Raw genomic sequence first — 14,577 nt, forward strand, 5'->3', positions numbered from 1 at the left:
ACCTGTACCGTGTCAAGTAAATTGTTTATATTCTTCTAAGTGCGTTATTAAGTAAAGTGACACCAGTTTGGGGGTTATATACAGTCTGCTTCTGGAAAGTTGTCATGTGAACACAAACCAGAGAAGCCACTGAGCACAGACAAAAGAGAGAATGGACACATTTTCTGTTCATTTTTAAAGTGGTGTTGAGCAAGAGTTCTCCAGGCTTTCTGGAGGTCTTATATGTTTTGGAGGGGTTTTTGGACATTGGCTGCTTGGCTCCAGTGTTTATCTTTCTTATATGTGTCTATACATAGAAAAGAATCCATTTTAAATTGTGTCTGTACACATTTTACTACTAGCAGCCTGTAAAAGATAAATAAGTAAATAGATAAATAAAGGCAAACTTTGTTCCCATTTCTTTAGCAGAACTTGTGAAAAATATGAGAGACAAACAGAGTCACGTGACCTCAAAGCTGGTACAACTGTGAGTGTCTACAGCTTGGAGCTGCATTTCACACAGTGGTATTGGGAATGGTGTTGGTGTGAAAACTGATGGAAATACGGAGATAGAAAAGTGTCTTCAGATTTTGATTTACCCTGAATTATCATCTGGAAAGGTTTTGATTAGCAACAGCTTCATTTTTCAACAAAAGCAGTAAAAGCATGAATAGAAGAACACACAACAGAGCACTATCGGCCAACATCCAAAGTGTTTAATGTCCTTCAGGAAGCCTGGAGAACTACTCCTGAAGACTACTTAAAGAAACAAAGAGAGTTCAGGCTGTGCTGAAGAATAAAGGTGGTCACACCAATTATTGACTTGCAAGCTCATTAGAACTGAACAAACTTAGTTTTTGCCTTCTATACTATATTTTAATGTATGTGTGCAGATATTTCAATAAATAACTGTATCTACTTTCCATTTTCCTATAAAAAATATAAAGAAATGTCAGGTACTGTATACTGTACGCACATGTATCTATCTTCTCAGCTATGCCACCACCCATGATGTTTAAAGCAAACGTCTGCATACTTCCCATGAAAGTATGCAGACATGTGAAAGTGTTTAATCACTAAGCTTCTAAAGATTTTCATACCAAATATTGACTTTTAAGCCTATTAGAATTGAACAAACTCTGCTTTTGCCTTATGTGCTATATTTCCATGTATTTTTGGACATGTTTCAATAACATATTGCACCTATTACACCTTTAATCAAGAAATTCAGATTTTTTTCACAGTACTGTTTTGTTTTTGTGACAAATGTATGGATGGAAAATGCCCCTAAACTAAGAAAAAGGTTTTAGTAAATTTAGAGAAGTAAATCCAGAAAAATGCGATCTGAGCTCACCACCTAAAGTTTTACTGTGGGCGTAAAAAAAAAAAAAAGCAGCAAAAAAGAAAAAAATGCCATTACCTTTGAATTATGCATTTTTCCTCTTGTCTGCACAACAGTCTGTCATGACTGCAAACTCTCCGGAGAGACAAGGAGGTGTAGGAATAAACAAGGAGTCGCTGGAGAAGCACTTTGTTAGAACAGCGCTTCACGGACAGCTGAGCACATAGTGAGACAAAGTGATCTGAAAGCCAACAAACAATTTAGAGTTCAAACTCAGCAAATACAGCCAGCATTATGAATCCAGCACATGGGCCTAAACATCTGCGGTAGCAGTTGTCAGCTTTCGTTTGAGGTGGTTGTCAATGTGCCATCTGTCTTAGTGAGCACTAAACGCTTCTTCTACTGGGAGAAGAGAGGGGAATGAAAGAGTTGGCTCAGCTGAACACTCAGTCAGAAACATTCCTTAATGGGAAGTGCTTGACTGAAGAGGCAGAAATCAGAGCACTGAAACACACAGACAGGTATACACAGCAAACACAGGGTTATTGTACCTGTGTCAACACCACATCTGCAAGGCTTCATTGTGGACCTGCATGGCCTATGGCATAGGAATGCGTCCTAAAATTGTGGTTTTCTTGATATCTCACTGGGGAGAACATTCACACAACATCTATAAACTGAGAAAAAGGGAGTCATTTTGTATTTCATGTGCCACAAGGTTCAAGAACTGCTTAGCTTACAAGTGTGCCACACATGTAAACACACACGCACACAGCTGCTAGTTGCTGTAATGTGTAATGGGTCATGACCAGATCTGTCAACAGCTCTGCAACCTGTGGGAAGACCTGTTGATACAATGAGGAATGAACGGACCTGCAATGTGTCTTTGATCCCCTGGAGGATCAGAGTGATGACCTGCTACAAGGAAACCGGACTCTGTTAAACAGTGATCCTGCACTGCTACGTTGAAATAGACGAAGAAAGTAAACTAGCTGTCATCTGTGGAAGAATGAGCAAGATTTTTACAGCTTTTAATTTCTTCATATGACTACTTCTGTAACTCATATTGTATATCATCAATACCTACAAAGAAAAAGTGAATATTGAGTGTTCAAATGTATCCTCTTATCTAAATGAGTTTTTGCCATCTTACATTTGTGACTTTGGAGCATCTCTACATCTGATTGGTTTGGACAAAATGGTTCGCACTTAGTGTCTTGAACGATACAAATGTAAGCGCATATATAAAGTAAATAAGAGAATAAGTATATTTTATTACATTTGTTTCTCCGTGCATGATCAACTTTAAACGACAACAGGTGAAACAACTGTAGGCAACGCAAAGTGGATGATCCTGAGTTAAGCCCGTCCACTTGATGAGTGGGATTCACTCATCAAGCATCACTTTGTCGCTGATGGTTGATCACTAGTGGACATTCCTGTAGGTAACCCTCTCATTTATTTACTACCTTGTCATATGTCAATGAGTGCTATCCTGCGCTCTCAATCATTTGCCTCAACATTGAGAAAAGTTTAAATTGGACCCGCCCACTTTGCAGGTATTTCGCCCATCCTCTCTTGAAGTCATTGAATGTAACTGAGTTCCTGTGTGGACAGGGCTTTAAACTTTTCTCAACTTTAAAATAAGATATAGAAAATACCTACCAATAATCATAAAGGACTGTACACCTACAGCAGCCTCATGGCTACAGGTAACCCATCCCACGAAGCTCCTGGTGCACAGTCTTTATGCTGATGTTAATAAAAGAGGATATGTGGAATGCTGCAGTTACTGAGTCAGCAGAGCATTCATGACTCTTACACACTAAGCACCTCAACATACCTCACTCGGAAACTCTGTTCTTGACTTTATAAAATCGGCCACTTCTCAGCTGAGCTGAGATCTATTTCTTTCAGTGGAATTGTTCTCCTGAGCACTGGCATGTCTGGTTGATGATCTATTATGCGTGTTGATACTTGAGTTGTGCTTTCTGTTTAGTAGAAGTGAATAATGATTCATGAGTTAACCTGACTCGATGACTCCATCTTTTTTATATATGCTATGTTCCACACTGCAATAATATCAGTTATAGTTGATCATGAAATATCTATGACAACTGGACCAAAAACACTTGAATTCAAAGATTAAGAGGTGCAACCCAATACTTTTGGCCATAAAGTGTAGAGCAACCTCGAGCCTAGAAGCTACCAGTTGTCAGCAACAAAGCGATGTACATTGAGCAAAGTGCTTCCTTTGCGATTGCCCCTTAAATCTGGTTTTCAAACCTAAAAAACAGAATTTTTGAAATCTTAGATTGGCTTTATTTATGGGTGAAAATAAGCTTTGGTTATTTTTTTCTCACTAAAACCTTTTGCAGCATGCCTGCTAATTGGCTGTGTTGAAAAAGCTAGATCTATCTATTTTCTTCTATAATTTTCAAGGTTGTATTCCTGTTTGATAATTATAAAAAGCAAATCCTTTTGGCACTTTTGTTCAAATAACAAATAAAAGATGACAGCAAAACATGCTTGTGTAAAGCAGGAGAGGACAAAACAAGTCTGGATACCTGAGACTAAACAAAGTAAGCAAATGTGTTTGTTTGATGTCCGAACATTGGCTGATAGCTAAATCTTGTTATTATGATTTATTATGATGAATAAATAAGGAGAAAAGGAGAATTTGGAGAATTCTTTTCATGCTGCAACATGAAAAGATTTTTTTTCACGTATAAATCGTGTTTGCAGGTTAAGCTGGCTTTCGGGAGCACACTGGATGTGCTTTGCCCTATGCAAAGCCCAGTGGCTTAACAGGACCATAACAATCAAACAGTCATTTTGTGTAGCTTAGGCCAGAGCCAGCGGGCTGACTGCAGGCAGCCTACAAGCGTAACATTGAGCAATAAAGGATCCAGAGTTTATGTCATGCTGGCACATACAGCACAGAGCGGGACCAAGCTTTTCTCTTAAAATTAAACTCTTCTGTTTTAACCATCAGAGCTAACTAAACCATCCCAACATTGATAAGTGGTGTTGAGAAATGCCACCGCATTAATGGTTAAAAACAGTGCAAAAATGACAGGTTACCAACAAAAGCCATCATTCAGGAATAAACTAGAACCCAGTTTCAGCCAAAACTCTCACAATCTCACAGCTAGAGAGACTACAACATGATCTTCCAGACAAAAAATAGCTTATTGTGAGCTGTGTCAGCAGTGACATAGACACGCACTCGGCTCACAATCACAATATATGTAGCCTTGCTGAAAACAATACCTCAGGCTCCTTTATCAGCCACTGATTTGATGTTTTTCGTCTGTAGCCCTTCAGTTTTTGGGCTGTTATTGTATCATTGATGAGCTAGTGCATGGTGATGTGTGGATCTGTGAACAGAGCTAATGGAAAGAGATTAAATAAAAGCACTGATGAGCAGACAGAGACTGAAGCCTTGTCACATCTGCAGTGTCATCCACTTAACTCTGATGGCAAATCGCATTTCAGAAGAACGAGACAAGAGACAGAGAGGTAATAAGTGAGATGAAAGAGAACGTAGAAAGCAGACCAGTCAGGGATGATTTGTGAAGAAGCCCCATCAGAATGTACGCACTGGCATTGGTCCTAAAAGGCAATAGGCATACCCCGCCTTCTTCACTGCCCTCCCTTGACTTCTAGTAATGGATTTACATTCTCAGGACCGGTGTGTACAAATCTACTAGATGCACATGCATACAAACACACGGCATATGGAGGTTGCCAAATTACCGAGCCATTCAGCTATCAAAAGAGACACCTCGGATTCATGTCACTGCTGTGTTTTGCACACTGTAGCCAATTACAAATAAACCGGTGCATCGTCTATCTCTCATTTACAGATCGACAGACAAGGCGGCTATTTTTACCTCTGCATAAAAGCAGAAACTGTTTTCACACTCCGCCAACTGGAACTGTGCCTTTCATTAAGGAAATCTATTTAGAGCTGAGCAGGGGAGCGGCAAAGGAGTGGGGGAAAGATGAGCACTGATTAAATCTTTCAATGAAAATGTTTGAGGCTCTCTCTGTTATTTCATCACCGCACAGGCCAGGCGCTTTGCAATAAAAATGAGGCGGAGTGTATTTTGCTTTCAGGATCCTGAATCGAGACAACACACTTCAAAAAGTGTTTGTCGTTGGCTCATCTCCAGGACTCAGCTGGTGTCAATCACATGTGTGCTGTTGGATGAGCAGGTCAGCAAACTGTGACCTCGCCATCTGTGTATGTGTCAGAGGCAATTAGGCTCATAAACACATCAGGATACTAAAAATAATGTGGATAAAAGAGAGAAACACTAATAAGTAAATTTATACACAGAAAGCAATTAGAAGCTAATTGATATCAAGGACATAAAAGGTACAAATACAGGGAAAAAACGCCTGTCCTGGAAATATTTTGGTCAAACATTGACCATCTGATCTAGTCTCAGATTTCTTGAAAATGGGGAGCGGCAAAGGTCCTTATGATTTATCCTTTACAGTCTGCGGGTGCCATTCTTTGAAATGATGCAGGCCTTACCCTCTTCAAACACAATACCTAACTACCACTAGATTCACTCACTGCTGTTGTCTCATTGTCTAAACCTCCTTCTGTTTTTAGTGTAAGTAAAACTGATGGGGCGTGTCGAGACATCCTCTCCCTGCATGCACCGCTAATAGCAGCTGAGGCTTCCCAGTTGGCTTTCCATTAAGTGCCAGTCAACTGGGTGGTGGACCATTCGCTCATTTACTCAGACAACATGATATCCTTGTTTCCTATGGTGTGCATTGTTTCAGATTAAGTGGCAACAGAGTTGCTAAATATCACCTTTAAGATTTTTGCTTGATAACTTGTTTATCTGCATACTAGAATTAGGTGACCCCGTGTTTGAATGTTACTTAACACTAATTATAAGATATGTGTCTGTGCAACGACAGCATCGGCGGCCAAAAATTAACGTTGAGCCAGAGCCCAAATCCAGTATATGATGCTAGGAGGCTACGCCCATCATTCACAAAGTTCGTGGTTTCCCCTCGATCAGTCATGCTTGACATCTTTTAGAATATACGGGTCATGAGGAAGGAGGCACTAACCAGCAGTTTACAGGAAAATATACACTAATGAGCAAAAGTATTGAGCCAGTCTAATTTATTTGGATTTTGCTACCATGTAGTCAGACTTGCTTGTCATTTTTATTGTTGTTGAGCAATAATTCTCCACACTTTCCTGAAGTTTTTCTTTTGACATATCCACTTCTTTGCTTATGTTCAAGTGAGAACGTGTTGCCAATCCCTATACCTGGCCATTTTCACTGTTAAATCACTTTACACTGAGCTGTGAATCATTGAAGCACAAAAAAGGAACCTAAATCAAGGGATGAACCTTTTTTTCTAGACTTAACAGACAACTTAGCAAAGAACCAATCTCTGTGTATTTAGGTATTTCGTTATTTGCAGCATGTCGCTAAAACACAAAATGTGTTCCAATTATTTAGCTGAATCTATTTTTTTAAATTCCAAAAATAACATCATCTGATACTTTTTCTTCACCAAAAACATGATTATTGAAGAGCCATTGATCAATATTTTTGTGTGCCGCGTGTCACTAAATAATTTGAGGAAACTGGACATGTGAAGGTGAAAAAAAGACACTACAGAAGATGAGCAGTATCTTCAAGCCACATCCAAAAGAAAAACAGCAACAAAAAATAATAATAACAATCCAACAAAGGCCTTGCTAGAGTTGGCCCTTCAGTTGATCCATCTATGGTTCACTGAAGCCTCATCAGAAATGGTCCCAAATGAAGGATGGCTGTCAAGAATCCATTCTTAAGGAAGTGAAACAGGGAGAAAAGGCTGAGGGATGCCAAATGACACACAAATTGGACTGAAAATCACTGGTAACAGGTCTTATGGAGTGATGAATCCAAACTTGACATTTTTGGTTCAAATAATCAGAGGACTCAGGAGAGAAGCCCAACAGTGAGAGTCTACAGCCATCTGGAAAACACGGTGAAGGCTCGTTCATTTTAGACAGTGGGGTTGGGGATCTTTTGAAATTGATGGATTTATGAATTCGGATTTGACCAAATGCAACACCATCTGTAAACATTGTGATTGGCCATAGCCTTATCTTTCAGCACAATGATTCCAAACGAACTGCCAGTGCAGTAAAAACATACCCTGACAGAAAAGCACACAATGGAACAATACCAGTCATTGATTGGCCTCCCCGGAGCTGTGACCTCTCTGAGATCATCTTTACAGAAAATGTGAAAGAAAAAAGGCAGCCAACATCCAAAGAAGAGCTTTGAATCTCCTTCAGGAGGCCCGGAGAACTGTTCCTGAAGACTACTTCCAGAAATAAGAAGAGTTCAGGCTGTGATGAAGAATAAAGGCAGTCATACCACATACTAATTTCAAGCTCATTAGAACTGAACAAACTTTGTTTTTTCCTCACGTTTTGATAAATAACTGTATCTACTTCCCATTTTCCAGGAAGAATAAAAAGAAATGACATGTACTGTATACTGTATCTCCCCAGCTAGACAACCTTCCTAAAAGAACTATAAGACATTGATTTATGTGGCTCCAGTCAGTTGTTTTGGGATTTTCTTTGCCACCAACCATGAAGTTAAAAGGGAAACACTTTCACGGAAAGTATGCAGACATGTGAAAGTGTTTAATCACTAAGCTCCTGTGGGCGCATGCCTGGGGGATTTTCGAAGTGGCATTGGGAGCATGCTGTCAACACAAAGGCATCTGTGGACACACTTATGGATTGCACATAAACAAACACACACACAGAATCAAAGATGTATTAGTATTCACTGACAATTTATGAGAATTGACAAACAATCCTGTTGTGCGTCTTCAGTCGAGAGTTAGCTAAAGAAAAGTTTCTAAAGAAGAGGAAGACAATCTATGGTTTGTATATATCCTGCCTTTACAGGTGCTTCATCTCATTTGAGCTGAGCCACGTCGCAATCAGTACATCTGGGGACTTCTACTATCAGCAATCGCAAACGCAGATATAGTCCCAGCCCCGGTAAATAATAACTTTGAGTCTTTGCTGTGTGTACGTAGCTCTTCGCAATCAATATTGTAAGAAAATCACCATCTAGGTCAAGACAGCTAAAGGAGAGAGACGCTTTTTAGACACTTTTTTTACCAGCGGGTTGAAAAAGAAATCTTTAGCGCTCCCAGTCACACATAAAAAGCCATCTGATGTGCCTTCCCTGGCTGAGCAAAACAAATGTGTTTCCTCCATTTTACCGTGTGATTTAAACATGCTTAATATGGTTTATCAAATAAATCCTAGACATAAACTGGATTGATTAAATCCACAGAAACCTTCAAAAAAAGAAAAAGAAAAAAAAGAAACATCATTATCTGAGCTCTGGTGTGCAAATCAGTCAGGGTAGAAAGAAGAATCTGTAAAGGGCCCTTTCTTTTTCTTCTGATGACATGTGCCGTGTGTAATCACGCTACAATGACTGCAGCCTTTTCAGATTTGTGTGTCTAGAGGACAAACAGAGGCTGGGACACTTTGATTATGAGGGAGAGCGAGGGCAGTGCAGCTGCTGTCCGCGCTAACAGCATCTCCTCTGCTTCATTAGATATCGCCTGTGTCTGTGTTGAGTCTCGATGTTTGTTTCAGGCGATGGGAAACATGAATCAAAGCATTCTGAGGTTTGCTCTCTTGCTTCCTGTGTGCAGAGAAAGAAAGCACTTATACAGCAACAAAATCCTCTCCAGGGACTGGAGAGAGGAGTGAGGGGGAAACAGAGCAACGCAGCACTTTGATTCCTGTCCCCAATGGTCTGAAATCCAGAAATGATAGCTGTATGTACAGAGTCACGTGGGAGCTGGTAAAATTGATAGGATGGCAAAGGGTTGTTTTTTTTTTACACAGCTCAAACTGCTTTAAAGAGTTGGGAGCAAAGCCAAAGAGTGAGGCTGAAAAGAATGAGAGAAAATGATCCTGTAGTTTCTTTGCTGTGCAAACATCACTGAGAGAGATGACAGGATAAAATGCGCGCTGTCGAGACCATACAGAGGTGTCAGGACTGATTAACAGAAAAGATGCATCATTGTCCTCAACATTAGACGCTGTATTTTTAGCTGATTTGTAACATCTAGTTATTAGAAGGTGAGATTTTCATTCGTGAGGCATTTTCAAGTTTACATACTGGGATATCTTTTAAAGAAACAAATGTATACAACCTGTCAGCCAAGAAAAACTGCTCTTTTTTTTCGTTTAGAATCGACAGATGTTCTCAGCTGTCCTCAAATACGATGATAATATGTTATAAACGTGAAGAAAGGACTTTGTTACCTGTACTTGATTGACCTCTTACCGGTCAGTCCACTAAGTCATGACTTTTCTTTGTTTTGAAAACTTGTTTGGTGACCTGTTGCATGTCACACCCCTCTCTTCCCTTGTTCCACATCTCTGAACCATACATATTTCTATTCATTCACATCTTATATTTACCAAATAAAGTATCCAACACATGAAATAGACTTCCACACATACAGATGAACTTTGAAATGTGTATCTTTACTCATAAATCTTTGGATCTTGCTCTTTGTTTTTCAGTAGCTTTCATCTTTTGTTCCACATGCAGTAACACGGGCTGCCAGGGTGGATTAAAAGCCTTCTTTTCCTGGTCTTCAGTGGCCCATCATTTCTCTTGTCGCTTCACAGAAGCTGGGGGTCCCCGAGGTCAGCCCCTTGACAAATGGACCAACTCATTGTGTGAACCAAGAAGGAAAGGAGACCGAAAGAGTGAAAGGATATTTGTTGCTACCACGGTGAGTAGAGACCCTGCCATTTGCTTTTTTCTGACCGACGCCCACTTGAGGAAACTCCAAGCTGTGCAGCACACATGGAGACAGCGGCTTGAGAGGCCCACTTAATGCCGCCATCACTTACACACACACACCATAATCCCACGGGACCTCTGTCTCCCCCTTAAAAGTGAGGCTGACACGAGCCTCAGTCTCAACCCTAAAAATCCCAGCTGACCACTGCACTCACGCACACACACACATAAATATGCACACAATTCCCCACATGAGAAAGTGGGGGGCCCTATGCCGAGCAGGTGATGCAGTAGTCGCACACACTGCAAGCTGTGTGGGCATAAGTGTGCGTGTGTTTGTGTGATAGAGGGGGGGCTCATTTGCCGTCTGTCAGTCCTGTCAGACCTGCTGCTTGCATGATCAGCCAGTCGCTGTTTCTCTTCTCCTGGGGTTTCTCGGTTGTGTGTGTCTGTGCATGTGTGTGTGCATGGTGGCATGTGTTTCTTACAAGACTGCTCTGACTCACAGATCAATCCATCCAGGTGTATCGTCCTAATTGTATTACTGGGGCCGATATCAGTTAATGACACAACCACCACAGCCCCCTCTTCTCCACGAGTTTGGTTTGACAGCGATTCGACCTGGTTACACATTATGCCGTCATACCCAGCGGGCGAAGGATTTAAAGCTGCACTAGGCAAGATTTTGATCTGAAAATATATTTATCAACTCATCCTAATTCATAAACTGGGACTGGAGGGAAAAAAGACTCAGGATTCAAGTCAATTAACCCCACGAAACTCTGATGCTACTTTTTTGTGGAACTGATCAAAGTTTAGCAGTATTTTGAAACTATAAAAAATATTAAGTAGGCACTTGTGATAGCTGAACAGAAAATATTTGCATCATATTTCTAAAATCTAAATTTTTTTTTGTTGCTTTTGTATGTCATTTCCTTTACCAGTTTGCAAAATCCCCCAGCGCAGGTTTAAATCACTTCTGTTAGTGATTAAGCCACTGTTACAGCACATTTACAATGATAAGGTCATGATCCATGGGCAATTCACACTAAAGCGCACTAAATATGGAGTTTTTAATATTAAATATCGTTGCCTCTGGTGCAATCCTGCAATCCTGATCTTGCTAAATCTTTCCTATGTTTCATGACCTTTAAGCAAGACAATGTCGTTTTTAACAGATTAATATATCTGTGTTGCTTGGAGCGGATAATAAAGATTAAGACATAGGTCACCAACAGTTCACACACAGATGAGCACCTTCAGAGACAACACAGTTCCACGATGAGTGAAACATGCATATGAAAAGTCAAGCCTAAAGGACTAAAGGTTGTGATACATACCTTGTCAAACAGAGACTTCCATTGCTGAGACAAGTAAAAAGAGAAAAAGAGCGTGTGAAGCAATGAATAAGAGGAATAGATGGGAAGAAAAATAAACTCAGAAACAGGTACCAGACAGGAGGGAAGCACCTGTTTGATAATGATGAATCTCGGCCAAAAGGGCTTCCTTCACTAAGCATTTGCCATAATTGCAGTCTTGCGATCACATGCAGCTATTATCTGATCATTACGGTCAATGAGCCGCAGCAAAAGATAACAAGGTACCAAAAGTGTGCCTCATTATGTGTAAAAGGTAGTATGCTGTGAGCGTGTGTCTTTGGAAAAGATGAAGCAAAGTGCTGGGTGCTTTTACTAACTCGGCTCTCAAAAGAATAAACAGTATTTTAAATTCCATCTCGTGTCTTTGTAAAACGCTTGTTTTTGTCAGTTGTGCCACTGAATTTAGGGACAAATGACTTTCTGAAATTAATTTTAGAGGGACTGTGTTTAACTTCGCTCAAAGAAAAAGAAGCTGAAGGTCCTGATTCATAACTGTGAAAATGTCAAAAGGTTACAGGGGTCATGTGTTCACTTGACGCCACATTGTGTAGACCTACTTCTTCTGGAGCCACTGGGATGACTTCGGTACTTTCCAAAACCTCGATCTCCTCGCCTTCTGCGTTGGCCGCCACCGCCGGAGAGATGTTCACCGGCGCCTCCCGGGTTCCGCCTGTCATTCTCAGGCTGCTCTTCTCCATACACCCACGGAGAGCAGCGATGCGGTCCTTAGGAACGACTCCACATGCTGTAGTTTAAAATCCCATGCTCCCGCCGCGATGAATTAAACGTGTGCGCACTCCGGTTATGCCCGACGCACTTTCACATAAACAGAGCAAGCAAAGCTTCATCCGCAAGGGAGAAGTTGACGTCTGACAGTTTAGTAAAAGCCAGTTAGGGGATAAAAAAAAGTATCCATACAGTGTCACACAATTTGTCAATACATCGTTAGTCAGCAGTGACAAAAGGTTTTCAGAGGTGGAGATGAGTCTTTCCGCGAAAAGAGGCGACGATCCAAGTTTGCGATGCTGGGGACGCACATTGGCAGAGCGAGTCTTCTCACTTCGAGAGGTGCGACGCAGCAGCAGCAGAACGCAGATCCAACTGAAAAAAAAATAATTACATCATCAGTAGTGACAACAACATGAAACCCAGAAAAGGGATGACGACATCGACCTATGAAGTCTCGTATGGCCTCTCCGGGCAGAGGTAAAAGTCTACTTCAGAAGCGTGGGCACATGGCACACTGGGAGAGAAGTTCAGTTATGTGCCAGCTTCTTTTTTGTGGTGCGTCACGTTACCTGGCACGCTGTTTTCTGCCGGTCGACGGCGCAGAGCGGGAAAGGCCGTCTGGTTTCTCCACCGTGCGCCGTGCAAGAAACCTCACTAGGGGGCGGGGGGCACAAAACGACCGCCTCAGACGGGATGGTTGGATCAGCTCCAGGAGACGCCGCGACTCTGCTCCATCCGCATACGTCCTTCCAGGCACAGAGGGAGTGAAGAAGAGAGGGAAGGTGGGGGCGGAGAGATAAGGGAAGGGAGGGAGAAAGGGAGAGATTTGGCCGGCGGTGAGGAGGGATCACCAGCCACTGCCTCTCGGGGGTTTCGAGGAACTCCGGCTCCCTGAGCGAGCAGCTGGCTGTCGCTGGCTCGTGGGGTTTAGGGTGATTTGTGCACGATCGTAACGACTTGTGTTCATCTTTACTGCTTAAGTGTGACCATATGGAATACAACATGCTCATTTTTTATTTTTTACTTATTTTTATTTGTATTGTTTGTGGAAAAGTCTTGTTTTAAAAGACTTTTGTAGCTGTCGAGCACAGCTGTACCCAAAAGACAAGCCCCATCCACCCAACAATTAGAACATGCACTTGCCCTAATCTCTTCCTCTCCGTAAAACATTAAGGAAGCAGATGGTTTATTTTGGGAAAACACGATAACATTACTAAGCAAAGAATACTTCTGGAGCAGGCAGGTGTTTGTTCTTAAGCAATTTGCTCCCAAAATATAAATATTAAGCATAAAATATTCATGCAAAAATAAGGTTTAACCACAGAATCTTCTGAGGTAAAGGTAATTATGCGCCAAAAGCTGACAATTACTCTTAAAAATGATGGAGAATACCAGAGAGAATCACTGCATTGTAATCCACTATGTGTTTTGTTTTCCATGCATACACTGGTGAAGAAATTCATAAAGTTAAGTTTATGACACTTAACATTTCCTAAGGGAGGACCCTCGCTTAATGTCCCACCATATGCTCAAATAAAAACTACAGACATAGTATCTTGGTTCAACATTTCCCTGTTAATATTTGCAGCTAGAGTGAGCATTTCACGTTTGATCTGATCCATCTAATCTAAAACAGTCCATTCATTTAACTTTATTTTTATAGCACAAAATTACTGTAAAAGTCTACATTCACGATTTTATTTCAAGGTAAAGATTCCAAAAAAATCTCGAAGACAAACTCAACACAACAGTAAGCAAGCACTTGGCATACAGCTCTATTGTGCTATAAACACTAATTAATCATGCCCCAAAAAACAGCATACAAAATCGCTTCAGTCTAAAAGCGGGAAGGAGGGAGTGTCCAAAGCTATAAATTCCGTTTTATTTAGAGGGATATAAAATGTCCCCTCCAGCCCGCAGCTACAAAAAGCAGGGGCCCCACCTCAGACAAACACATACCAATTACCTGAGGAGACATCAAACAAACATAATAGTTGGGTGGAAGCCATGTATGAGGAGAAATTATGTGGTCTGCAGTGTGTGGGTTGATCAGTATCCATCAAGTAAACCTCCCCCAGGTACTTCGTGTTCGCATTACCATGGTAACCATATGACCAGTTGATATTTTTAACCCTGGGGGTCTCTCCCTGACTCCCACACAACAACGTGGGATTAAAGATGAACTTTGTCATGTTGCTTAAAAAAGGAGGAAAACAGAATAATTGGTCAAAGGTCACCAGACCCAGTGTTGAGATTCTGTATTCTTATTTTGTGCTTTTTGTGCACTGGAGAGAAAAAAGTTTAATGGCAGTTT

At 41.1% G+C, this 14,577-nt stretch overlaps 1 protein-coding gene across 3 annotated transcripts in view; it reads right to left on the reverse strand.

Moving 5' to 3' along the window:
• Positions 1 to 14,282, reverse strand: part of rhbdl3 (rhomboid, veinlet-like 3 (Drosophila)) — a 75,320-nt gene extending 61,038 nt beyond the window's left edge. Inside the window, exons 1-4 of one of the 3 annotated variants that reach the window (XM_026170593.1) lie at positions 14,230 to 14,282; positions 12,833 to 13,009; positions 12,092 to 12,635; positions 11,496 to 11,519 (exon numbers count right to left, since the gene is read on the reverse strand). In XM_026170593.1, the coding sequence (XP_026026378.1) occupies positions 11,496 to 11,519; positions 12,092 to 12,232 (165 nt within the window). In that variant the 5' untranslated portion in view covers positions 12,233 to 12,635; positions 12,833 to 13,009; positions 14,230 to 14,282. Of the gene's footprint in view, positions 1 to 11,495; positions 11,520 to 12,091; positions 12,636 to 12,832; positions 13,016 to 14,229 lie in introns of those variants that run through there. The other 2 variants (XM_026170592.1, XM_026170594.1) reach the window with 2 other exon arrangements.
• Positions 14,283 to 14,577: the final 295 nt, after the last annotated feature.

Source organism: Astatotilapia calliptera, chromosome 6, assembly GCF_900246225.1.
Source record: "Astatotilapia calliptera chromosome 6, fAstCal1.2, whole genome shotgun sequence".
In the NCBI taxonomy this organism is placed as follows: Eukaryota; Metazoa; Chordata; class Actinopteri; order Cichliformes; family Cichlidae; genus Astatotilapia; species Astatotilapia calliptera.